Here is a 25,627-nt window from a genome sequence, read left to right on the forward strand (position 1 = left end):
AAAAGGAGGAGATGAACATCAAGCAAAGCACCGCGGAAGGTGTGTAGCAGGATCTCCCTCTCCACCTAGCTCCAATTGTCCTTACTAGCCTTGCCATATAGGATAACCAGCATCCACATTAACAATTTTCGGCCTAAATTGGATGAACAAATTGAATTATAACCAATGAGAAAATGTTTAAAATTAAATGGGTCAAATTAAAAGGTTGGAAACCGAATTAATATTAATGCAATAAATTTATATCTTTTTTGGTACTTTTTCTCATAAAAATTAGAACTTTTTTCTTATAAGGGTTCACAATGGTTTGGTTTTTTGTACTCATGAACAATAGTAAAAAATAAAATATTTTTGTACTCACTAACAATAGAAAAAAAAATCAAGAACTTGTTATGTTTAACAATATTTGTGTCTATATTTACTTTTATTATAGTCAGTAGTAATGAGAAGTGAAAATGACTATAGCTAATAGAAATTAAGTAGTTCGACTTAGGTTAGCCCATTAATCGGGTCGACAGTTTTACTAGTTATTGTGGTACCACGTGTGTACGACATAGTACTAGGGTGGCAAGCGAAAGCTGTTCCTGTTCCAACATCAATTACAAAGCTTCCCCCATGGTGAGTTCTGACGCCACTTCGTTCTCTCTCTCTTTTACAAAGATTGAAAAAAATTAAAAAAACAGAGAGAGTAAAAGGGTTTTCGAGTCGCCGCGCGAGGTGAACAACCCTACTGCAGATTTTCCCCGTGGGTTTGGCTGTCGAAATCTGATTAGCTCCGAATAAAGAGGCCCCACCACAACATAGTCTCTGGCGATGGGCGAGGTCTCGCCGGCCGCCGCCGCCGGTGGAGAATGTGGGTGGGCGAATATGTGATTCATCCATCCATCAACTTTTCTTTTTTATTCTCCACTCAAAACTGGATTAACAATGTCTTGTTACGCAAAAAAGGTCGCTCAGACAGATGTAGCTTTTCTCCTGCTTTGGTTCTCCTCTGTCTTTTCTTTTCTTTCTTTTTCAATCTACGAGCAACGAAAATGATTCCTCATCTTTAATTTGCATTTTTGATGAACCGGCCATTCGATGCCCATAGGGTTTTTAGATGAGAAATTGATTTAGGCCTGATGGTGGTTCAAGGCTCGGTGATAATTTTATCGTTTATCTAGAAATGAAGAGAACTCATTCTGATCTCAATTCCTCTCCAAAAAATGATTACATTTCCCGACTAGCCATGAAAAGGAAAGAAAAGTGAAAAACAAAAAGAAGAAGAAGCTTCGAAGCCAAAATCGAAACGAAACTTGGTTTTTCTAGCTCTCCTCAAAAGTGAAGAAATTAAATAAGAAGACACGATTTAACAAGGTTAAGCAATATGCTTACGTCTTCGGGTAATTCTCTCTCAAAGTTTTTTTTTTCTTTTTTGTTGTATTATTTTTGAGAGAGGGACTACCGTTTTACTGATGAAGTACATAAAAGGAAGACAATGAAAAAAAAAACCTAAAGCCAAGAGGCAATTCCCAAAATTACGAAAATCAAATAACTCTACATAATTTCTTCATAGTCAAACAAATCTACATAATTTCTTCCCAAATAGGAGGCCAACACCAATCATGCCAATACTCCCCCTCAAGTTGGAGCGAAGATATCATCGGAGGTCAACTTGCTCACTATCTCTTGAAATGGCCACTTACAAAGACCTTTGGTGAACACACCCGCCAATTGCTCTACAGATATAAGTTGCCTCAATGGTTTTGTCTTGAACCTTTTCCCATATGAAATGGCAATCCACCTTAATGTGTCTACTCCTTTCATGAAACACCGGGTTCGAGGCGATGTGAGTAGCAGCTTGGTTGTCACAAAATAATTTCATAGGTGAATCTAACACCCAATAGTGCGCTTTCCATCAGGCAAGCGAACTACATCCCAAGTATTATTTATGTCAAGTGCTTGTAGCTCATCTTTCATGACTTCAACCCATACATGCTGCTTGCTAGCTTCCTCAAAACTATTAGGTTCTATCTATGTTCTCTTCAAGAACAGATAACAAAAACCAACAAAACTAAAAGATAACTTGTCATAATCAATGAGATTCTAGATGGGATTGTGATAAGTGGTGAAGTCCCAAAGTCATGTTGAGGGTCTAGACACACGAGTAGATCTCCGAATGGGAGCTAGAGTTATAGAAATAGGTTTGGAAGCAGTGCGAACCGATTCGACAACTGTCCCATTTGAAGCTATCCTTGGTGTGGGCATTAATTTAGGGCCGTCGTTGATGATTACTTCTTCAGCCTCATCTATTCCTTCAGGGTCATTCCACGAGTTACTTTCAATTCTAGGGCCATTGTTCAATTCATCCACCATAGGAATAGGAGTTAATTCAACTGTCAACTCGTGATACTTCCCCTAAATTGGACTCCTAGAATGAAAAAAACATTATAGATTCGTCAAATGTAACATCACGTGATATATACATCTGCCTAGTGGTTGGATCAAAGCACTTGTACCCCTTTTTTGTTGATGAATAGCCCATGAACACACACTTCTTAGTGCAAGGGTCAAGGTTACCACCACTTCAAGAGTGTACATAACATACACACCCGAAAAACTCTCAAATGCAAGATATTAAGTTTGCACTCATAAGAATTTCCATAGGTGTCTTGTAACCCAAAACATGACTAGGAAGTTGATTAATAAGATAAAAGCTAGTTAAAACAGCATCACTCCAATAAGTCTTCGGTGTGCCTCAAGAAAATAATAATGCTCAAGTCACCTCAAGAAGGTGTTGATCCTTTCGTTCGGCCACCCCATTTTGCTGAAGTATATCTACACATGAAGTTTGATTAATAATGCCCAAGCTGCTCAAACAAGATTGGAAGGTCTGATTGGAATATTCTATGCCATTATCAATGTGTAAGACCTTTATGCATGTTTTGAATTGATTCTGAATTATGCTACAAAATTCTTGAAAAACAGTGACTACATCACATTTAGCTTTGAGAAGGTATTGCTAAGTAGCTCGCGATTTGCCATCAATAAAAGAAATGAAATACTTAAAATAGTCTCTTGAATCAATTGGAGCAATCCAAACATTTGAATGTGCTAAATCAAACACCTTAGAAGCTAAATTAGAGCTTTGAGGATAAGGTAATATGTATTGTTTAGTATAACGACAAAAGTCAGAAGTACTGTAGTTATAAAATAAAGTTCTATCAATAGCTTGCAACACATGGTAAAATGGATGACCCATGTGCATGTGCCACAGCCTTGAAGCCTCCATCGCATTCTCCCTAGCCACCAAGGCAATCATATGATAGTCCAGGACGTAGAGGCCAATAGCCATTCTTCACCAATCGTCTTCTTGGTACTACAATCCTGAAACAACACTTTTGAAGAAGAGAAGATAACATTGCAATTTAATTATTCAATGCACATGCTCACAGAAAATAAATTAGAAGGCAAATTAGGCACAACCAAAACATCATAATTTGCAAAAACAACTTAAGTTGTCCTACTCCTTGCTTTGGGACCTGCATTCCGTTAGCCACAGTAATGGGAGGATATGAGGCACTTGAGGAGATATTAAAAACTAAATCTGTAAAGCTGTACATGTAATTAGTAGCTCTCAAATCTATGATGAATTGAGTACTAGATTGGGTCAAAAGAGCAGTACTCGATGTCTTAACCATGTTGGCCAAATTTGATGAAGGACCTAAAGATGCCAAGCCAATAACCCCTTGTCATTGTATTCGAAGCAATTGTTGAAACTATCGTGCCAAGGACTCTAGTTTCAACTGAAAATTTATAGGGTTTATTAGAACAATAAGTTTTGCTTCTTGAACCTTATCTTTGTTGGCACGAAGATGAGGATGCAGTACGCCACACCTATCTTTGGAGTGACCATCTCTATCACAATGGTCACAATGAAGTTGAGCAGGCCTTTTATTTTTTTACCTTCGCCAATTTCGCCATAAATTCACCATGTTGGTTGTTCTTCACAGCATAATGAGCTGAATTTTCAGAAATTGGTTTATCAAGACTAGGCAAGACACACATCACTCGATGCCTCATCTCTTCTCCTTGAATCAAGCCATAGACTTCATCAAATGTAGGCAATTTTGGGCTTATCAAAATTTGTCTTCTCACATCTTTGCACTCAAGCCTAATGGCGGCCAATAACTGGAAGATGCGATCTTGCTCTTCTTGTAGAATGTAATCAGCCACACTTTGGGTTGCTAGCCTATATAAAAAAAAAAAAGCTCATCCTACCTTCTCTTCATACTTCCAAGATGGTTGGTGAAGGATTGAGAGGGTTCTTACTTGGAGTTAGCAATCTCTTGCTGCAATTCGAATACTCGCGATGCATTATGAGCTTGTCCATACATCTTATTCAATGATTCCCACAATATTCGAGCTGTAGGGAATATGCAAAGATATCGTACACTTGAGATTCTGCAGAGTTAAAAATTCAAGACACAACCAAACTGTCGTTGGCTTGCCATTCATCAAATTTCACATCCCTCTGAGGAGACGCTTTTATTGACCATTGATATGACCAAGCTTCGATCTATCCCTGAAGGCCACTGTGATAGCACGAGACCATGGAGGAAAGTTCTTCTCATTCAACAATATGTTGGTGATCACTGACCAATAGCGGTGGAGCTGGGTTTGGAATTGGCCGAACTTGAATCAATCATGATTTGAACAACAACCATATAGACACCAAGAAGAAGGACACTGATGGATCAAATGCACAAACAGGTACATACTTGCTCTAATACCATGAAAAAAATTAAACAAGAAGACATGATTTAACGAGGTTCAGCAATGTGCCTACATGCTCAAGTAATCCTCTCTCAAAGTTTTTCTTTTTTTCCTTTTTTGTTGTATCGTATTTGAGAGAGGGACTATTGTTTTATTGATGAAGTACAGGAAAGGAATACAATGAGAAAAGAACCTAAAGCCAAAATAGGCAATTCCCAAAATCATAGAAATCAAATAAATCTACGTAATTTCTTCCCAATCAAGCAAATCTACATAATTTCTTCCCAAATAGGAGGCCAGCACCAATCATGCCAACACGAAGCCATCAGAGAATGCTCGCTAATTCTGTAGCTGCGTTTGATCTTCGGCTGCCTTCTCCTCTGTTTTCTTCATCGGCTGCTGTGTTATGACCGTGAGCAACGTGGCCACCAACGTCATCATCATTGTTAACGTTGTCAAACTCCTTGGTCTTGTTGATGTTCTCATCCTTGTCCTTCTTGGCGTCGAAGCTCTCCCTATCGCCTTTACCCTTCCCTTGGAAATCGCCAAACGAAGGGCCTCTGCCGCACACTGGCGTGGCGAGGAACGTGGGCCTCTCCTCGCCCGCCATGATCACCGCTATCTTCTCCTCGTGCACCTTCACGGCCTTGCTGTACCCTTCCCTGTCGACCGTCCTTGCTTCGCCCCCGTTCTCTTCGTCTCCCTGGGTGCTGCTCAAACTGCCTGAGAGCCTCCGATAGGAACAGGCCAGGATCAAGAGAGTGAACCCTATGAGCCCCAGCATCGCCGCCAGGCTCACAAACAGGTATGGCATAGGGGAGTGGCACGGTGACTGCTGTGATGCCGTCGGTACTGCAGGCGGGGTTGATTCCATCGCAACCGATAGGGGCGCATAAGTTGTGTCCGCGAGGATTCTCATTCCGGAAGCAGAAATTTTATATCAGTAGAAACTCTTCAAAGGAATAGAAATTAGAAAATTATATTTCTAATTAGAAATTGATTTATAGAGTAGAATGATTATCATTTGCATCTTTATATTTACGAGAAGATTGCCACGGTGGTCTGCATACTTTCTGCCTTGCTCTCCAAGGCTTTCGAATATTCTATCTGAGAGTTAGATGACGCAGGCATTAGGTTTCCACTGTATTTGTTTCGACAAACCATAAATATAAAGAGAACGATTTGGAAACTACGCACGACTTGCATGAAAGCCGGGATGAGGTTGCTTGTTTGACCATCCAGCCAAAGGAAGAGAAGTCTGACCAGCTGAAGGACAGAGTTGCACTTAAAATAGTATGCATTAGTTTAAGGGTTCCTCGTGATTAGGACTGACTTGGACGCTTTTCTAACTGATAATAAATATAATTTCTTCCTTTATCATCGATATTCTCTTCCTCAATGAAAACATATTTTCCAGGCTAGTCTGGTCCGATCTTACCTAAGAATCAAGATTCGGATCGACCAGTCTAGTCTAATCTAATGGGATTGATCACTTAGCAAAAAAGAATAAAAAATACTAAAGTTATTACTATTTTAGGATTTATTGCTATTTTTAAGAAATTAAAAAATATTTTAAAAAAGAGTTGGTCCGATTCGGTCCGAACAATTTCCGATTCGGTTGGTCGGTCTAATATTTTCACCCCTATTTCTGGCCACTTGACACTTTAGTTAAGGGGCATCAAGATTCAGGCATGCTTTGCTACGGATCTCCACAATCTTCCACAAAATGAAATGTAGGCTTCGAGTCTTACGTTTTTAGTTGATATTTTAAAGTCTGTTCAAGAGGAGAGGCATTTGCACTAGAGTTAGGCCAATGCGGAGTTCCTTTTTATCTTGCTGAAGGATTTTCCTTTTTTTATAAAACTATACCGTATCACCAACGAATCATATTGGGTTTTTCGCTTAGAAATGACCATTGGCGTATTCCACATATTTAACTCCCTGAGTGCTGTCGTGCTATCTTAGTATCCATTGCAATGCGATGCTGCACAATGCATTGGAATGTTGTTAACATCCCATGAACTCATGAGCTTCTGTAACAATAGCAAGAATGCATACGCTTATTTGTATACTCAATCTCATTAAAGCAACTACCTTGAGAACTACTTAACATGCCAAGGCATTGCATCGGATTCTCGGGGGAAAAATTGTTCAAAAAGTCCTAAACCTATTACACTTTTGTCAATTCAATCATAAACTTTTCAACTTTATCAATCAAGTTATAAATTTTTTAACATTTTGCCAATTGAGTCCATCCGATAAATTTTAGCTAGAACTCGCAGAAGTGGACACCGACCGTCTTACATGGCACTGCCGTGATCGACATGGACAAAATTTATTATTTTTTAGAATTATTTTATTTTATTTTATTTTGTATTTTTAATTTCTTTTTCCTTTTTCTCCTTTTTATTCTTTTCTCTATTTTTTTTCCTTTTCTTCCTCCTCGGCCAATCGCCCAACCTCCGGCGATCGGCTAGAGGCCACGACCGGCAACAACGGTCGGCCTTGCGGGCCTCTAGCGAGGCTCGACCTCGCTAGGCGAGCCTCACTTGAGGCCGGCGAGGTTGCCCCTTGCGAGATCTGGCAAAATCGACCTCACCCGAGGCCCATGAGGCCTACCCTCACCGGTCATGGCCTCGGCCATTCGCCGGAGGTTGGGCGAATGGCCAGAGGAAAAAAAAAAGGGGAAAGAAAGAAATAAATAAAAGATAAACAAAAATTAAAAAGATAAAAAGATAATTTTAAAATTCGAAAAAATATTAAAAAATTTGTCTACATCAACATTGGCGTTCACATCAATAAATTTCGGCCAAAATTGGCCGGATGGACTCAATTGGCAAAAAGTGAAAATGTTTAGGACTCAATTGATAAAGTTGAAATGTTTATGACTGAATTGGCAAAAGTGTAATAGGCTTAGGACTTTTTGGACAATTTTCCTAATTCTCGGGTGTAATTCACAACAACATTTTTAGTCACAGCAGTAACAAGTAAACACAATATGTATGTACTTGCTCATTTTCTTGAGGAACTCTAAAACGAAAAGTGCAGAATTCTTAAGTTAATTAGTTTAGCAAAGAATACTTAAGCATAAGAAAGTATTATTTGAGTCATCGAAAGGAGTACACATGGGGCAATGGTAACATAAATCAAGATGGAGCCCCTATAACATGGCAGCAACAGCTGTTTGTGTCGAAGCATCCGCCATTAGTCCATCCCCTATACTTCTCGACGCAGGCTTCCACACATGTCAGCTTCGAGCAGTCCGGGAGACAAATGAAGGGGTGCCCACATTTTTGTGCCTCCCCTACCCTCACCCCTGCAAATTTTTTTTTTATTATTATTATTTTTTTAACACGGAATGATAACATTCGACAGAAAGAGCATTGGTAGTAAGCAAAAGCGCAAGGAAAGTTCCTGGAAAGAAATGGTTGATGATGATTAGATGTCCATATGAGAATACCAGTAAAGCAATGGGGAGGACAGAGAGGAGAGTAGAACAAGGCATGGTCTTCATCTTCATCTTCATCTTCAAGGATTGGTTCGTGAGAGTACTAACTCTTAATGCATTTTCATACTCACACTGTAATTCTGGATTCTCTATATGTCATGAAATGCGTGACCCCTATATGAATAACGGAAGCGCATTTAGTGTCAGATTTGTGTGATTTGAGAATTTATTATCACATCACAATCTGTAATGGCACGAGAATTGCCAAGTTCTTTCGGACTGAATCATGAGAACTGTTGGCTAGGCCTATTAAACCGCCAAAGATGCTTTTGACAGAAGCCGCTGCTGCTTCACACACAATAATTTCATTCTTGATGATATCCTCGTTTGTAACCGAAAAGAGTTGGGCTTGAGCATTCAGCATGATATCAGGCCAATAAAGGAGGAGACCTTCAAAGTACACGCCGTTTGATCCTCGTTCCGAGGCAACGTTACTTGCTTGTTTGAGGAATGGTGTGAAAAGATTCGTTTTTGCATGAGATAAACCCAGACCAGAAGAACACGCTGCAGAGTAAGGGTGTCAATGGGTCAGGTCGGGTTGGGTCGTGTTGTTACCCGACCCGACCCGAAACACAATGTTCACACACTGTGACCCGACCCGAAACACATTAGATGATCTAATGTGTTTCGGGTCGGGTCGGGTTGCTGGTTTTTTTTTTTTTTTTTTTTTTTTTGGGGTTGGTTAATTCCTTTTAAAAGTAAGCCATCACTGTACCATATCTGATTCCTACATGTAAAATGTAAGAGTACACAGAGAACAATCTATGATTCTTCGTATTCACTAGATCACTGGAATGAATGGGAAAAGAATGGTAGCAAAAGGAATGCATCATCTATCTAGATTTCTTGTCAGATATGATGGAGACTCAGTACACCCAGATGAGGATGCCAATAAACGGCATAGGTACTCACAAAAAGAGCGAAGCAATTTATGTTGCTCAGACCAATCTAACCATGGAGTGTGGACAATCCACCATAATATTTTGAGACACAGAAATGTGAAAACTGAAATGATTTTCTTTCACCAAAATGCTTATTTCTCCTCATAATCACCGGAGCTTTGCTTGCTAGATTGCATCTCAATTAGCTGCTGCTGTTCCTCAATCTCTTCGGCTGCTACTTGTTTCTCAGGCTTAGGTTTGCTTGTAGACAGAATCAGAGTAAACATCGCTGAGGAAGTTCCCGCTGGCGTAGCTTATGCTGTCACCTGAACTGAAATTTATGAAGGGTTTGGTTTTAGATTGTGTAAGCTGAAGGGAAAGAAGAAAACAGAAGTGGATACTGCAGGAATGTGAAGATAAAAGCAAAGTCAAGGGCTAGCACACCATTAATGTGAAGCTCTGCCTGGGGAACCAGGAGATAGAAGTGAAATTTTTGCCAGAAGGATTGCTCTTTCTGTTGTTTTTTTTGCTGATGATTTGTAGATATAAAAAGAGTGCGAGACGGGTCTTATTTTTACCTACTGATTTAAAGATTGAATGACTGATGTTAGAATTTCATATGGAAAAGATTCTTAGCAGAAGATGACATATATGTTTAAAGTTGAAGGGCACTCTTTTGATCATCAACAATGAGTGCAGAATTTAGGAGGCAAGATATACTTTTCCCTTAAAGAAAAACTAATTGCCATCGCGAAATGGAGCAGAGGAGCAAGAAAAGCCAAGTAACATATCTATTTACTAATCCCATGATCAATATCAGCCATTTAGAAACATAATTCGCTGTCGACTTGCACCTGACAAAAGAGAATCAATAAATCTAAAGACAAGCAACATCCGGTAATGTATAAATCTGAGGCAAACATGTATGACACATCATGAGGGACTCGTACACCCAACAAGAGACAGCCAAACGATCATCAAAATACTAACACACCGGGCTACTACGGTTCAGGAATTTAATCGAGCAGCCGGTAGGCATCAAAGTCGTGAGCCCATATCCGACAACGATGCAGCGATTTGCAACCAAACATATCACAACATCATTAAAAAAAAGGCTCAACTCACTCACCCACCCACCAAATTTCTAATGGGAAACACTAACCCAGGTTTATTCTTCGAAACACGCACAAAAATTCTAATGAACGGGAATTGTGTACAGCAGCGTAAGCTGAAATCCACAATTTCCTTCGTTTCTTTCTCTTCTGAACTTCAGCAAACACATAAAAAGCACAAATCCACACATTCCATCTCAATGACCAACAGCGGCACAAACGAAACCCCCAAAAACCCCTACATCCCCGACCCCCAGATGCGCGCGCCCGTAGCTCGCAACGAGCACAAACCCGAATCTCACTCGCAACGAGCACAAACCCGAATCTCACTGGCAACTACAGCTCACCTCGACAACGACGATGGCTAATCGGAGACCGACGATCGGGCGCAGGGCTCGGGAGGATTTCCAGGTCAGCCCCAAGAGCGAATCCAGATAGGCGGGAGAGAGATTGAGCTCCTTCCAGTTCCTCCCAAGTCCCAACAGCTGTGCCTACGCCCAGACAAACGGAGGGCGGAGGCGCGTCGATCGGAGGGCAGCAGCAGTCGTCGGAGAAGAAGCCGAAGGGGAGGGGTTTTCACTTTTCTGCGACATGTTTGACTCTGTGTTTGGTTGGCTTGTTTGGATGTTAATGTGTTTCGGGTCGAACAATGTTCCAACCCTGACCCGACCCGAAACACATTTCGTTGCTTGTTTTATATTTGTTACTCGAACACTATCAAGACCCGAAACATATATTATACTTGTTTCGTGTTCGGGTCGGGTTCGGGTCAGGTCGGGTCGGGCTTTTTTGACACCCCTACTGCAGAGTACTCGTGATAGATCACCAACCTTTGGCTAAACATTGTTGTATGCGATGCATCTTATGCCCCTCCAAAACGGACACCCGAGACAATAAAGTTGACATCTTTTTATTTATGATTATTCGCAACAGTTTACGATTGTTCATCGTGAACTTGAACAAAATAGTAAAATTGATACATTTTTCTTATGACAATTTAGGAATGTTTATAATGGGTTGTTGAAACCAAGCGTTGACACCTAAATTTTTTACTTGCATATGTTGAGAAATCAGAATCTATTTTCTATAAATATTTTTTTAGTCATGTATCTCACTTTGGGTTTCAATATTCAAGTAGAATCCGCATGCACAAAATTATATTTAAGGGGTAATTCTGTCATTATCTCAAGTCTAGCAGGGCATATTAGTCAACTTATAAGTGTAAAGTGTATTTAGGTCATTTCGAGTGGTCCTAGCCAACTCCAGCCTCGGCTGGGGACCTACCTGGCCACATCTGATGCTTGGGCTTGCCGACAAGCCAACGAACCGGCCATGTTTAGACCACTACGAGGGCACAATGAGGCCACCCATTCATGACGAGGGCATGGCTTGATCACATCTAGGCCATGGCGAGATTAGGGCCTAACCATGATCTGGTGAGCGAGAAGATCATCCCAACGATGTTGCTCAGTAGTGATGTTCGCCGTCCGTCCCGGTCAAGGAAGAAGATGGCGACAAGTTAAAAATTGTTATCGATGACATACTGATTGATGTACAAGGCATCACTTTTGGAACGGCATGTCCGTAGGTGGATTTAGGGTTGCCAGTCCTGATGATTTGCCGTGCAGAAGCCGTGCATGTGTGTACACGATGTATGTATTGTGTATGTTCCGTAGACACTTTTAGAAATACATCTAGCAATTGAATAAATGAAAAAGAGTACAACGACGACCACAGAACCAAAATAACCATCGTCAAGTGCTGTTTGTCGTAAATGAAACTTTCAAGAGTTCCTGTTGCGTCTATACAAAAAAGGAGGAGATGAACACCAAGCAAAGTACTGCGGAAGGTGTGTAGCAAGATCTCCTCCTCCACCCCGTCCCATCTGTCTACCACATGTTCATCTACACCGTTAAATTCCATTTCATCCAACAAGCCTCTAGAATCGACATCATACTATTCTACAGCTATCGCATTTTTGGGAAAGCTGGCATCACCTCCTCCAAGAAAAAACGCCTCATGAACTTTGTCGCCACCTTTTTGTTTGACCCGAATGGTGCCGTTGCTACTTAGCAACATCGGTGAGATTATCTTCTCAATTACCTCTCTTGAATTGTGCCTCATCATCATCGGCCACGGCCACACGAAGCTCATGTGGGCGATGGCCTCTGTGTCTGTGGTCTTCTTCTCCATTGAGATGGAGCCAATCATGACATTGTATCGCTTGAAGATCTTTCTGCTGAGGCTGCATGCGCAAACGTGTCACGTGAAACAGGTAGTGAGTATAATGCAATCCAAGACATACTTATTGATGTGCAAGGTGATCTCCCTCAGAGATCTTCTTCCTGAAGTGTGTTCTTTGGATGGAATTGGAGCTGTCAATGACGACAATTTTTCGTGCTTTGCTGTGTAGACGTCGTACATGCATACGTGCCGTGCACTCGTTATGCATGTTCCATACACACTTTCTAGAAAGACTTCTGGCAAAAGACTAAGTAAAGAAAAGTACAACCATGATCACGAACTCGTCAGGTGTCATTTGGCGGAAATGAAAGTTACAGAGAGTTCATATTGCGTCTTTACGAGAAGGAGGAGAGCACCAAGCATAGCGTTTTGTTTCTTATGCCTCTTTTCCTTTCTTGGGTAAGCGACACCCTGTTTGCATGTATGATCAGTCCTCTTTTGGTACACACTCAATCCCCATTATTTAGTTCTTGGTGAGGGAGGCACGCAGCAAAAAAAAAAAAAAAAATTGAATTTTTTTTGTCTTACAACCTATAAAGCACTGACACTTTCCGAGAGTCTTCACGTCGTGTCCGACGTTTCGACACATATCTAGCACTTTCTAATACTTTTCGATACTCAGTCAACACGTATCAGAAAATCCAACATTTGATCAACTTTTTTTACACTCTTCAACACTTTGGTTTAGTGACAGTTCATCAAAACAATTGTCCAAGATTGCTAGATCGAGCACGCAACGCACATAGTTAAGCTATTTTTTTTTTTTTTCTCTTTAAACTCTTTCAATTTACTGGGGACCTAAAGGAAGGAGTTTGGAATTCTGATATGCAAGTTTGGAATTGCAATACATAATTCCTACATGCACGGGGTCAATTATAAAAAATTTCAAAAAATGAGGGATCAAAATGTAAATATGTAATAATAATAATAATAATAATAATAATAATAATAATAATAATAATAAATTGGGTAAGAAGAAAAACCTAGTCTTCTCTTCTCTTCCAACTTTCACTTCTTGTGATACACAATTCATCCCTCAAGTTTGTTTTTTTCTCTTCTCTTCCAACACACTCGACATGCGAATCTAAAATATGAGTTGCTTGTTTTTTCCTTCAAGTTTTATGAATTATTGGAATGGAATTAAATTTGTCAAATTGAAATAATGAATTATATCAACAAATGGTGTATTAACGTTCTTTCTAGACTCTTTTTTATTACTTATTTATTAGTGAATTTGAATAAAATTAATTTGATTATATATAAAAATATATATTTAATATACAATGTATCCCAACATGTCGGAATTCTCTATTTTTTTTAGAAACGATGTATCGTTGTGTCGTGTCGTGTCGTATGTCATGTGTCGATATCGGTGTTAGTACTATTTAGCTTATGACCAGCTAAAAGCCTTATGGACCAAATTGTTTTTCTTACGATGATTTACAAAAGTTAATGACGATATGTTGGAACTAATAATAAAACATCGTATCTTTTTTTCTTGCAATGATTTACAAAGATTTATGGCGATATATCATTACTATGATTAAGTCATGGTAAAATTAAAGTTTTATTTCTTGTGACTGTTCAAAAGCGTTTATGTTAGTCCCTTGTAACCTTAAACAAAACATCTTGAAATTGAATTCTTTTTGCTAACATTTAAATTAAATTACCATGAAATTTTTTTGACAATCTAACGTACCAAGAACAACATAACATAGAAATTGAAACTTTTTTCTTATAAGGGTTCACAACGGTTTGGTTTTTTGCACTCATGAACAATAGAAAAAAATAAAATCACGAATTCGTTATGGTTTAACAATATTTGTGTCTATATTTACTTTTATTATGGTCAGTAGTAATGAGAAGTGAAAAAGAAAATAGCTAATATAAATTAAGTAGTTCGGCTTAGGTTTGCTCATTAATCGGGTCGACAGTTTTACTAGGTATTGTGGTACTACGTGTGTACGACATTGTACTAGAGTGGCAAGCGAAAGCTGTTCCTGTTCCAACGTCAATTACAAAGCTGCCCCCATCGTGCATTGTGACGGCACTTTGTTCTCTCTCTTTTTCAACGATAAAGAAAGAGAACCAACTTGGATGGTGATTTCCCACGTGTCTTCCCAGGGTTTATTCTTTATCGCGAAGCGGCAATCGGAAGTTCCCTGGGTCATCAAAAAAAAAAAAAAAGAACCAAAAAAAAAAAAAGGACAACCTGTCGAAATCCGATTAGCTTTGGATAAAGAGGCCCCACCACCACACAGTCTCCGGCGGCAGGCGAGGTCTCGCCAGCTGCCGCCGCCGGCAGTGGAGAATGTGGGTGGACGGATATGTGATTCATCCGTCCATCAACTTTTCTGCTTTATTCTCCACTCAAACCTGAATTAACAATGTCTTGTTGCGCAAAAAGGTCACTTGCACTAATGTAGCTTCTTTCTCCTGCTTTGGTTCTGCTCTTTCCTCTTCTTTCTTTTTCAATCTACAAGCAGCGAAAACGATTCCTCATCTTTAATTTGCATTTTTGATGAACCGGCCATTCGATGCCCACGAGGTTTTAGCTGATGAGAAATTGATCAGGTGGTTCAAGGCTTGGTGGTAACGGTGATTAATCGATTTTCGGGAAATGAAGAGAACTCATTCTCATCTCAATTCCTCTCCAAAAAATGATTTACATTTCCCGACTAGCCATGAAAAGGGAAGATAAAAAAGAAGAAGCAGCTTCAAAGCCAAAATCGAAACAAAAGTTGGTTTTTCTCGCTTTCATCAGAAAGCCACCAGAGACTGCTCGCTAATTCTGTAGCTGGGTTTGATCTTCTGCTGCTTCTCCTCTGTTTTCTTCATCGGCAGCTGAGTTGTGAGTCTTGTGACCGTGAACAACATGGCTACCAACGGCATCATTGTTAACGTTGTTAACCCCCTTGGTATTGTCCATGCTTTCATCCTTGTCCTTCTTCGCATCGGAGCTCTCGCCATCGCCTTTACTCTTTCCTAGGGAATCGCCAAACGAACGGCCTCTGCTGCACACGGGCGTGGCGAGGAATGTGGGCTTCTCGTCGCCGGCCATGATCACCACTATCTTCTCCCCGTACCCCTTCACGGCCTTGCTATACCCTTCCCCATCGACCGTCCTTGCTTCGTCCCCGTTCTCTTCGTCTACTTGGGCGCTGCTTGAGCTGCCCGAGAGCCTCCGGTAGGAACAGGCCAGGATCAAGAGAGCGAACCCTACGAGCCCTAGCATCGCCGCCAGGCCCCCAAACAGGTACGGCACAGGGGAGTGACATGGCGATTGCTGCGACGCCGTTGATACTGCAGGTGGGGTCGGTACTGTCGCCACCGATAGGGGCGTGTACGTTGTGTCCGCGAGGATTCTCATTCCGACAACAGGAATTTTGTATTTTTTTCAAATGTGTATTTTTGTTCAGAAACTTGTCTAAAGAATAGAAATTAAAACAATCTAGTTTTGATCAGAAATTGATCTCTAAAGCAGAATGATTATCATTCTGGACCTTATATTCACGAAAAGATTGCTGAGGTGGTCTGCATACTTTCTGCCTTGCTCTCCAAGGCTTTCGAATATTCCATCTGAGAGTTAGATGACGCAGGCATTAGGTTTCCACTGTATTTGTTTCGACCAACTGCTGCATTAGGTATATAAAAAGAGAACTATTTGAAAACCACGCACGACTTGTATGAAAGCTGGGATGAGGTTGCTTATTTGGCCATCCAGCCGAAGGAAGAGAAGCCTGACTAGCTTAAGGACAGAGTTGCACTTAAAAATAGTATGCATTTGTTCGAAACTAAGGGCTCGTCGTGATTAAAACTGATTTGGACGCATTTCTAACTGATCATAATTATAATTTCTTCCTTTATCATCAATATTCTCTTCCTCTATGAAAACATATCTTCTGGCTATGGTCGATTGGTTTCCAGTCTAATCCGATCTTGAACCGGGAATCAAACCAACCAATCCGGTCCGGTCTAATGGGATTAATCATTAGCAAAAAACAACTTTTAAAATTAAAAAAGAAAATACTAGGGTTGTTAATATTTTAGGGTTTATTGCAATTTTTTAAGAAATTAAAAAAATGGTCGGTCCAATCCGTCCAATCAAATATCTTGCATGAACTGCCCACTTGGTCTGATAAAGAAGAACTGATAACCAAAGTCTCGGCTACGTTCGTCTCACGCGAAAACCTTAGTTCCCTTTTCATCACTATCCTGAAGAGATGGCGTTCTCTCTTTAGAATTGCGATCGACTGCCACGAGAGAACGACCACCTCGTGTTCGGAGTTTGCTGATCCGATCGAGTCCGTCGGCCAACTATGTTACCCCGCGTTGATGTTACGGGACCTAAGCCTCTTTTTCCTTTTTATTAGTCTAGACCGGGGGCAACCCTGGATAGACATCACATTCAGTGTTTCCCTTCTATACGCAAGACAAAAGTATATTGAAAGGAAAATGAAAAAGAAGAAGAAGAAAACGATAGGGGGGATGTCTTGTTCCGGAAGATGTCATTGGTTGCTTGGGACCTCACGCCTGTGATTTGAATACCCATGAAAAGGACCATCTAGTTGTATTCTTTTCTCCATTCTAAGAGCCCCGAACATGTATATCGTTCATCTTATTTTAACGCCACCAAGATTCGTCGCGCTTGCCCCGTTCTCTCTCTCTCTCTGTGACGTCCGGGATTACCCGTCGGTTTCATCTTCTGTTTTAAAGATTTAACTAAGAGCGCCATCCTTCGGTAATAAAATATGCAGGTTGACTACCACTCACTCCAAGAGACCAATCGGAGTTCACCAACGTCCGCACAAGATGTACGATTACGCTGCAACATCCCCCCTTCCCACAATTCAGACAAACGCTTTGCGTTGTCAACGAGCGGTCCCTGTCGATGATGTTTGTGTCTGTGATCGTGATGCGTTGACAATTTGATTGTGCAGAGAGTTTGAGGCTTCACCTGGTTGCTGAGCTCGTTATGTGCTCAGGGATGTCTCAGCACATGTATTTTCCTTGAAAAAAGTAACAAAAAAAGTCATAAATCTATTTCATTTATACCAATTCAATCATAAATTTTTAAATTTGACCAATTTAATCCTAAACATTTTTACATTAATACCAATTCAGTCCATTTGGCCAATTTTGGCCGGCCGGCATTGAGGTGGACGCAAGTCGATGGCTAGACGATGACGTGGCAATTTTTAAAGAGATCTATTTATTTATTTCAAATTTTTATTAATTTTTTTTTTTCCTTTTGGGAGATTGGCCACAAAAGTAGTTATGCCATCAGAGTGAAAGGGCAATCCCATATCAAGATCAGTATCATCATTAAGTTCATGCATGGTGCAGGCAAAACTTCCTTATGAATTTTGCATGTTTCCACCAGCTACAAAATTATGCAAGGAAGTCCTCGTAGACGAGAAGAAGGGGGCAGAGTTTTATTGCGATGGTGAAGAAGTCATGGAATTTGAGAAACCTCCGGCAGAGTTCAAATCACTTGAGAGCATTAAATATTAATGTCAAGATCAACGGTAGTCCTATATCTCGAGTGTTAGTCGATGGGGGCTCTACTTTGAATCTTATCCCCTATCGCTTCTACAAGAAGATGGGAGGAAAAGACAATGAAATTATCGCATCAAACATTCAATTGTCAAATTTTACAAGGGATGTCTCGAACATTAAAGGAATATTTGAGCTGATCTAACTGTAGGATCCAAGACTTTTAGGACTTCTTTCTGTGTTGTCGACGCTGATGGATCATATAATTTATTACATGGGAGGGACTAGATCCATGACAACCAATATGTACCATCAACTCTTCATCATATGCTGGCATTTTGGAATGGCGATAAGGTTGAATACGTTCAAGCAAAAACAAAGCTGTGAGTAGCTTGGTCACATGCGATAATGGGATGTCTGGGGGCATTAGAGGACAATACTTGTGCAAGTAGTCGGGGTGTGCAAAATACCGGGAACCGCCCGGACCACCCGGAATCGGACCGGAACCGCCCGGAACCGGCAGTTCTTGAGGGAACCGGTCCGGTTCCCGGTTCCAATTTATGGGAACCGGTAGGTACCGGTCCGTTCCCGGTTCCATGGGCGGATCCGCCCGCCCGCCCACCCGGACCAAGCCGGAACTTTTTAATATTAAAAAAAAAAAAAAATTACTAAAAGAAACCCTAGATCTCATCTCACTCTCTTCTAGAGGTGTGCAAAATACCCAGGAACCTCCCGGACCGTATTTGTAAATTCGTCGCGTTTACTTCTCCCGTCGTCCGCATCTTCACGTACTTAAATTTGGTTTTTTTTTTCTTTGGCTTGCTTTGATGTCACGTAGTCGTTCTATATTGAAAACCAAAATTGTTTCGCGTCAAGATCGGTTCCATGGATCCACCTGGGAACCGGATCCAGACCGGACCACCGGTCCGGTTCCCGGGTGGATCCCTATTTCAATTTTTCGGAACCGGTCCTTAGCGGGCGGTTCCCGGTTCTAGGTTGGGAACCGCCCGCCCAGACCATGCACACCCCTAGCAAGTAGACCCCATCGGTAGACCCCAACAGTATTGCATTATGCCGTTCGATAAAAGGATAGTTGAGCGGGTCCCAAAGAATTAATTGGCAGAACAATTTGATAAAATGTCTAAGGAGGACCTTACATTATCAAAAGATCTCATTAAGAGGTATTCGGCTTACAGGGCCAAACTAGCAAAGCAGGACGCTAAAGCTATTGAAGGAATTCTAAGTTCGAAGACTCACCTATTAAGGATGACGACAAGGTAATTGAGGCTCAAGACTCATTGGAAGAAGTTAATCTTGGCATAGAAACTGATCGACGCCCCATATATATAAGTGTCTTACTTGATAATGACTTCAAAGTTCGATTAGTAGACTTGTTAAGGAAGTATAAAAACTTATTTGCTTGGGATTATCATGAAATACCTGGATTGGGTAGAGATATAGTTGAGCATCGACTACCAATAAAAAAAGGGTTTCAAACTGCATAAATAGCCTCCAAGACGATTCGTGCTAGAAGTTATGTAAAAGGTCAAAGAAGAGATCAAAGGGTTACTCACGGCAGGCTTTTTAAGAATGACATGGTATATCGAGTGGTTGTCAAATATTGTCCCAGTGAAAAAGAAGAATGGGAAACTTAGGGTATGCATAGACTTCCGCAATTTAAATGCAACAATACCCAAGGATGAATACCACGTGCCAATAGATGATATGCTCTTCAACTCAGCTTCTGGTAACAAAATTATGTCACTTATGGACGGTTATTCAGGCTGTAATCAAATATTCATAGCGGAAGGGGATGTCCATAAGACTACATTTAGATGTCCATAAGCAATCGGTACCTTCGAGTGGTTAGTCATGCCTTTTGGGCTAAAGAATGCAGGCTTGACATATTAGAGGACAATGAATTTCATTTTCCATGACATGATTGGTGACTTCATAGAGGTTTACATTGATGATGTCATCATCAATTCAAACCGAGTAAGTCATCTGATTTACTTAGAACAAGCCTTTGTTAGGATGCAAAAGTATAAACTAAAGATGAATCCTTTGAATGTGCTTTTGGAGTTAAAGCTGATAATTTCTTAGGATTTCTAGTTAATCAAAGGGGAATCGAAATAGATAAAAATAAGGCTATGGCAATTATGGAATTAACACCACAAACTACGAAAAAGCAGCTTCAAATAATACTAGGGAAGATAAATTTCTTGCGTCGATTTGTTGCTTTGTTAGGAAAGATCGAAGTCTTTTCCCCATTATTAAAGCTTAAAAATCAAGAGGAGTTCATGTGGAAAGACAAGTATCAACAGGTGTTCAACCGAATAAAAGAGTATCTCAGCAACTCTTTAGTTTTAATGCCACCCAAGGTAGATAGGCCATTTAAACTATATTTGTTGGCCACCGATACTACAATCGGATGCATGCTAGTAAAGGAAAATGACGAGGGAAAAGAGCAAGCAATTTACTATTTGAGTCGAATGTTGAACGATGCAAAGATAAGATACACAACTATTGTGAAACTATGCTTGTCAATGGATGATGCTTGTACTAAATTACATCATTATATACTACCTACCACGGTACATGTAATATATAAGACAGACGTAATCAAGTACAAGCTAACTCGACCAATAATAAGGGATTGAATTGCCAAATGGGCATTCACGCTCTTAGAAATTAACCTAGTCTACGTCCCACTTAAGGTGGTAAAGGACAGGCAGGGGCAGATTTTATCATAGAGTATCCGGGCATTCGAGTTGAGGAGAGGGGTGTGTCTAGGTAGCCCTTTGGACCTTGTATTTTGATGATCAAGTGTAGCTGGGTCAGCAGGAGCTGGAATTTTGATAGTTTCTCTCCACGAATATAGGTCCAAAATGATATTTAAGCTCGACTTTAATTTTCAAATATTCAAGCTGAATAAGAAGCATTAATCGTTGGCCTAAAGATTTTGGCTGACATGAAGGCACGATTTATCAAGGTAATCAGCAACTCCCAATTGTTTATAAAATAGTTGTCTAGAGAATACCAATAACTTAATGAAAATATTATTTCCCGTCATGTGTTAGCCAAGCGCCTCTTGGACCACTTTGTCAGTTACGAATTGGTTCATGTAAAAAAAAAAATCAAAATGCGGAAGCCAATGAGTTAGCTTAAATGGCATTTGGTTTCAAAATATCTAAATAAATGGGTAAACCATATTATTTCCCAGGTGTGGACATTGCCTTTGATTGACTATAGGATCATGTTGATTCAAGATACAAAGGTTCCAAGCAATGATACAGCGAGCCAAGATTGGAGAAATCCATTTATTGAGTATTTGAAAAATCAAATTGCCAATGATAAAAATTCTAAAAGAAAAACAATTAAATATTTGTTAATTGGCTATGATCTATACCGAAAGACTATAGACAGTCAGTTACTGTATTGTTTAGGGAAGCACGAGTTTATGCTCATAACGGTAGAGGTACATGAAGGCATATGCGGTGCACATCAAGCCGGGGTCAAAATAAAATGGCTATTATGTTGACATGGTTACTTTTGGCCAACCATGACCTAGGATTACATCGACTATGCTAAAGGATGTGACACATGTCAAAAGCATGGCCCTATTCAACATGTGCCAGCTTTGGTAATGAAGCCCATAATTAAACTTTGGTTATTTAGAGAATGGGCAATGGATATAATTGGGAAAATATATCCACCCTCATCTAAAAAGCATAGTTTTATATTAGTGGCTATGGGCTATTTCACAAATTAGGTTGAGGCGGCATCATATAAAAATATCACACAAAAGATGGTGAAAGAGTTCATTGAGAAACATATTATTCATAGATTTGGAATTCCGGAGTTAATAACTGCAAATCAAGGGCCAGTATTCACCAGTGATGAAGTGTTGGATTTTACTAAGTCAATAGGGATTAAAATGGTCCATTCGATGCCTTGTTACACTCAGGCTAACGATCAGGCATAAGCTTCTAATAAGGTAATTATTAATTTAATTCAGAAGCATTTGGAGGACAACCCAAAGGAATGGGATTCTTTGTTATCGTCGGTCTTATGGGCATATCGAACGTCTAAAAGATCTATAACTGGGGTTAGCTCATATATGTTGACGTATGGCTAGTCCAATCATTAAGGGTAAGACTTCAGAGAGAATTAGCCAAAGAAGAATATGATGAACACATGTATAGCAATATTGATGAATTGGGCGAAAGTAGGGCTATTGCCTTGGAAAAGTTGGTCCTTCAAAAGAATAGAGTTGCAAAAGCTTATAAGAAGCATGTAAAAGAGAAAAGATTTGACATTTGCGACATAGTATGGAAGACTATTTTGCCAACAAGTATGGATAATGAGAAATTTGGCAAATGGTCACCAACTTGGGAAGGATCATATGTTATTACTAAAAATTTTGGTGGAAATGCTTATCATTTGATGGAAGTCAATGGCAAAGAATTGCCGCGGATAATTAATGGAAAATTCTTGAAGAGATACTACTCAATCATATAGGAAATGCAAGGAAGCCAATGACACACTAAGGAAAAGGCGGTGCTATTATTTAAATGTATACTATATTTACAACCCTAACCAGTTTATCTATTCAAATCCCAGATGTCTTTTGAAGTCAATGACCAAATAACAAGTAGAGTGATGGTTACCGGACCGGTGGGTAAGAAGAAACAGTTGGTCGAAAGTGACCAAAATCAACAAAGGCCACCTATCAGCCCATACTCAATTGGGTCAATTGACATACAATTGAAGGAAAACTTCTCTCCAATTTTAGCTGCTTTTTATATACCTGACATCTCCTGCTTCAATCTCTTGTACCACTTGGAGAAATGCTTATCAAAGGAGGGATATGAATTGAAACGAGCGTTGGGCGACGACCAAGCATGCATACAAATCTATGTTTGGTTGATGGGAAGAACCTCTTTATAGTGACAAGGAAAGTACTCGGTAAAGGTATATGGTGGAGACATCAATTTAAAGTGTGGACAAAAGAAAAAGCCGCCCGAGCCTCATATGGTTGAAGACTCTCGAAACGGTGTATATGAAGAGCAGCATGGCCATTGATTTTGGAGGAACAAGCATTAGCCATAATGAACAGTAGTGTCGTGAGCATCAGCGTATAGTGGCCAGGTATAAATAGGCCTAGCCAAATAACCATCTGCCTTGTTTCAAGGAAAGTCATGCAAACGTGGGAGTATGGAAATAGGAACCCGTTTAACACGAATGGCGCGAGTTTCATGTAGAAGTGGGGAAGTAAAAAGGAAAAACTCATTTATTTATTGGTTTGTTTCTTGAGATACAAAAAATATTTCACATCATTTTGAAAGCGGAATATTCTAGAATCAAGACCGTTCATCCGCAAAAGATGCTCATTCTTGTGATTTCTATGCTCCATTTCCCGGTCCATCACTCCGAAATGTTCCCTCTTCTTTAAGTCTTGGAGCATCAACACCTGGGAGTTCAACCTGGTCTCCATCTCGTTTTGTTCTTTAAGCTTGATCTCCCTTTTTTGACGGATGTTTTGAAGTGCTTTCATAAGCCAAGCTTCTTCTTCATTAAGTTCAGTTATCTTGCCCATTTTTGCCTCAAGAGATTTGCTGCCCTCCAACACACTCTGACTAAGCTCTGCCAAGGTATCATTAGACTCCGCATCACTATCCTCAGGAAAAATCAGTTTCTCCACTTGATCCAAATGGTAATGATATTTGTTAAAGATATCGTGATAGTTCTCAAAGAACTTTTGAAATTTCTCTCTAAGCTCTCGAGGAAGGTTTGCACTCATCTCATTACTATTATCATCAAGTTGACTCGACAAAGCTTTAAGTTGATGAAAAGTTTTGTTACGAAATCGTACGTCGATTCCAGAAAAAAAAAAAAAAAACATTTACAAACAATTCACCAAGCAGAATATAATAATAAAATAATAGAATCAGATAAACACGCTAGAAAATTTGTTATCGAAATTCACCCAAACCTGGGCCACGTCTCCATGCAGAGGCACTCTGCGAATCCACTAGACTTAAAAAAAAAGTTGGAATATAACGACGATCTTCTCTCAAGATCAGGGCACAAAGAGATTGAGAACCCCCATCAAGAAAAAACTCACTTTTTTCTTCTCTCTTTTTCTTGCCTCTCTATTTCCTTTTTCAGGGCTCTTGGGTCTTGCCATTGCTAATATAAAGATGCCACTTTTAACCTAAAAGGAAATCTAATAGAAAAGACAAAAAAGTCCCTAAAACAAATATTTGGCTTCATCTATAACAATCTTCCACTTGAAGAAGGTTTTTCTTAATTTCTGGAACAATCAACACATCATTTAGAGGTAAGACATCAGTAGTAGTATTCAGCAATGCATTACCAATGTATTTAACATATAAGCATGAACCATTGCCAATCATGACTATAACAGTACCAGCATTCTTAGAAAAGTTATGAAGAATACCAACATTAGCAGTAATGTGAGTTGTTGCTCTAGTGTCTGGATACCATTCATTACCATTTGCTTCCTCAATATGTAGTGCTAATAAAGTTGTTGGTATCTCCTCAGCTTGATAGGAATTATCAAATCAATACCAACAGTGTAATGCATCATGATCAGGTCTTCTACAGATTTGACACTCCAGTCGAGTGTTTTCTGTTGTTTTCTCCACTTGCATATCTTTATGAAGAGTTAAATTTGAAGATGGATAGGTCTTGGTATCTGAATAACTTTGTGCTGAGCCATTATATGGTTTGAATCCCTGACCAGAACCTAAAGCAGAGGAGGTATTAAACTGCTTAAGCTGCTGACTTCCCTGTTCATAGTTCAAACTATTATTTCTGTAACTCATACTTCTTCCAGGATATCCAAAGTTTCTATATCTGTTATTGAATGACCTTCCTCTTCCATAATTTCTTCCTCCATGACTATTCCCTCTTGAACTTCCAAGGCTATTATTATGTTGTACAAAATCTCTGTTAAACTCCTCTTTGTGTATAGCTTCAGTCTTCCTCTGGCCATAGTAGGCTAGATTTGGACTGAACTGATTCAAAGAATAGTTTTGTAGCTTTGTTTCAAATCTTTCTAAATGTGAGATTACTTCGTCATATTCCGGTTGAGGCTTTAAACAATAAATTGTTGTTTTAAAGCTCTCATACTCAGACCCCATACCTTTCAAAACACCAAACAGTTTTGTTATTTCATCCACTGATTTCCCTATTGCATTCAATTGATCACATATTGATTTATACTCTCTGAGATATGTTGATAATGTTCTATCACGCTTCTGACAAGCCTGCAGTTTTCCCCTTTACTCAAACTCCTTTGCCACAGATTTTTGTGTAAACCGATTGAGCAAAATCTGCGAAACTTCATATGCAGTGTTTAAGCCAATTATCAAACTGAGTATGTTTTCTGAAACAGCACCACTAATCCAAGAGGATACAAGCTAATTTGTCTTGATCCAATCATTATAATCAGGATTAGAAACCTCACTAGTTTGACCTCCTTCTTCGACCTGCAATGTTTTAGCAGGTGGTGGAACTTCTCCATTAACAAAACCAAATAGGTCTTGACTTCTTAAGAACCTATGAAATTGGGCTTGCCACAGAAGGAAATTATCCTCAACTAATTT

The 25,627-nt window shown here is 39.8% G+C and overlaps 2 protein-coding genes and 1 long non-coding RNA gene across 3 annotated transcripts; all 3 read right to left on the reverse strand.

Annotated features, from left to right (window-relative positions):
- Positions 1-4,973: 4,973 nt before the first annotated feature.
- Positions 4,974-5,706, reverse strand: LOC120292192 (protein GLUTAMINE DUMPER 1-like). The gene has a single exon (XM_039310319.1). It carries the CDS (start codon positions 5,669-5,671, stop codon positions 5,078-5,080), a length of 594 nt encoding a protein of 197 aa, XP_039166253.1. The 5' UTR covers positions 5,672-5,706; the 3' UTR covers positions 4,974-5,077.
- Positions 5,707-9,013: 3,307 nt separating this feature from the next.
- LOC104437494 lies at positions 9,014-10,967 on the reverse strand. The gene is made up of 2 exons (XR_724398.3): positions 10,601-10,967; positions 9,014-9,472 (listed from the first exon to the last, which is right to left on the reverse strand). It is a non-coding gene; the product is annotated as an uncharacterized LOC104437494 (long non-coding RNA).
- A 4,223-nt stretch (positions 10,968-15,190) lies between these two features.
- Positions 15,191-15,951, reverse strand: LOC104438392 (protein GLUTAMINE DUMPER 5). Its single transcript, XM_010051540.3, has one exon. The coding sequence runs from the start codon at positions 15,865-15,867 to the stop codon at positions 15,283-15,285; it is 585 nt and encodes a 194-aa protein (XP_010049842.2). The 5' UTR covers positions 15,868-15,951; the 3' UTR covers positions 15,191-15,282.
- Positions 15,952-25,627: the final 9,676 nt, after the last annotated feature.

The sequence above is a fragment of the Eucalyptus grandis genome, chromosome 3 (genome assembly GCF_016545825.1).
Source record: "Eucalyptus grandis isolate ANBG69807.140 chromosome 3, ASM1654582v1, whole genome shotgun sequence".
Classification (NCBI taxonomy): Eukaryota; Viridiplantae; Streptophyta; class Magnoliopsida; order Myrtales; family Myrtaceae; genus Eucalyptus; species Eucalyptus grandis.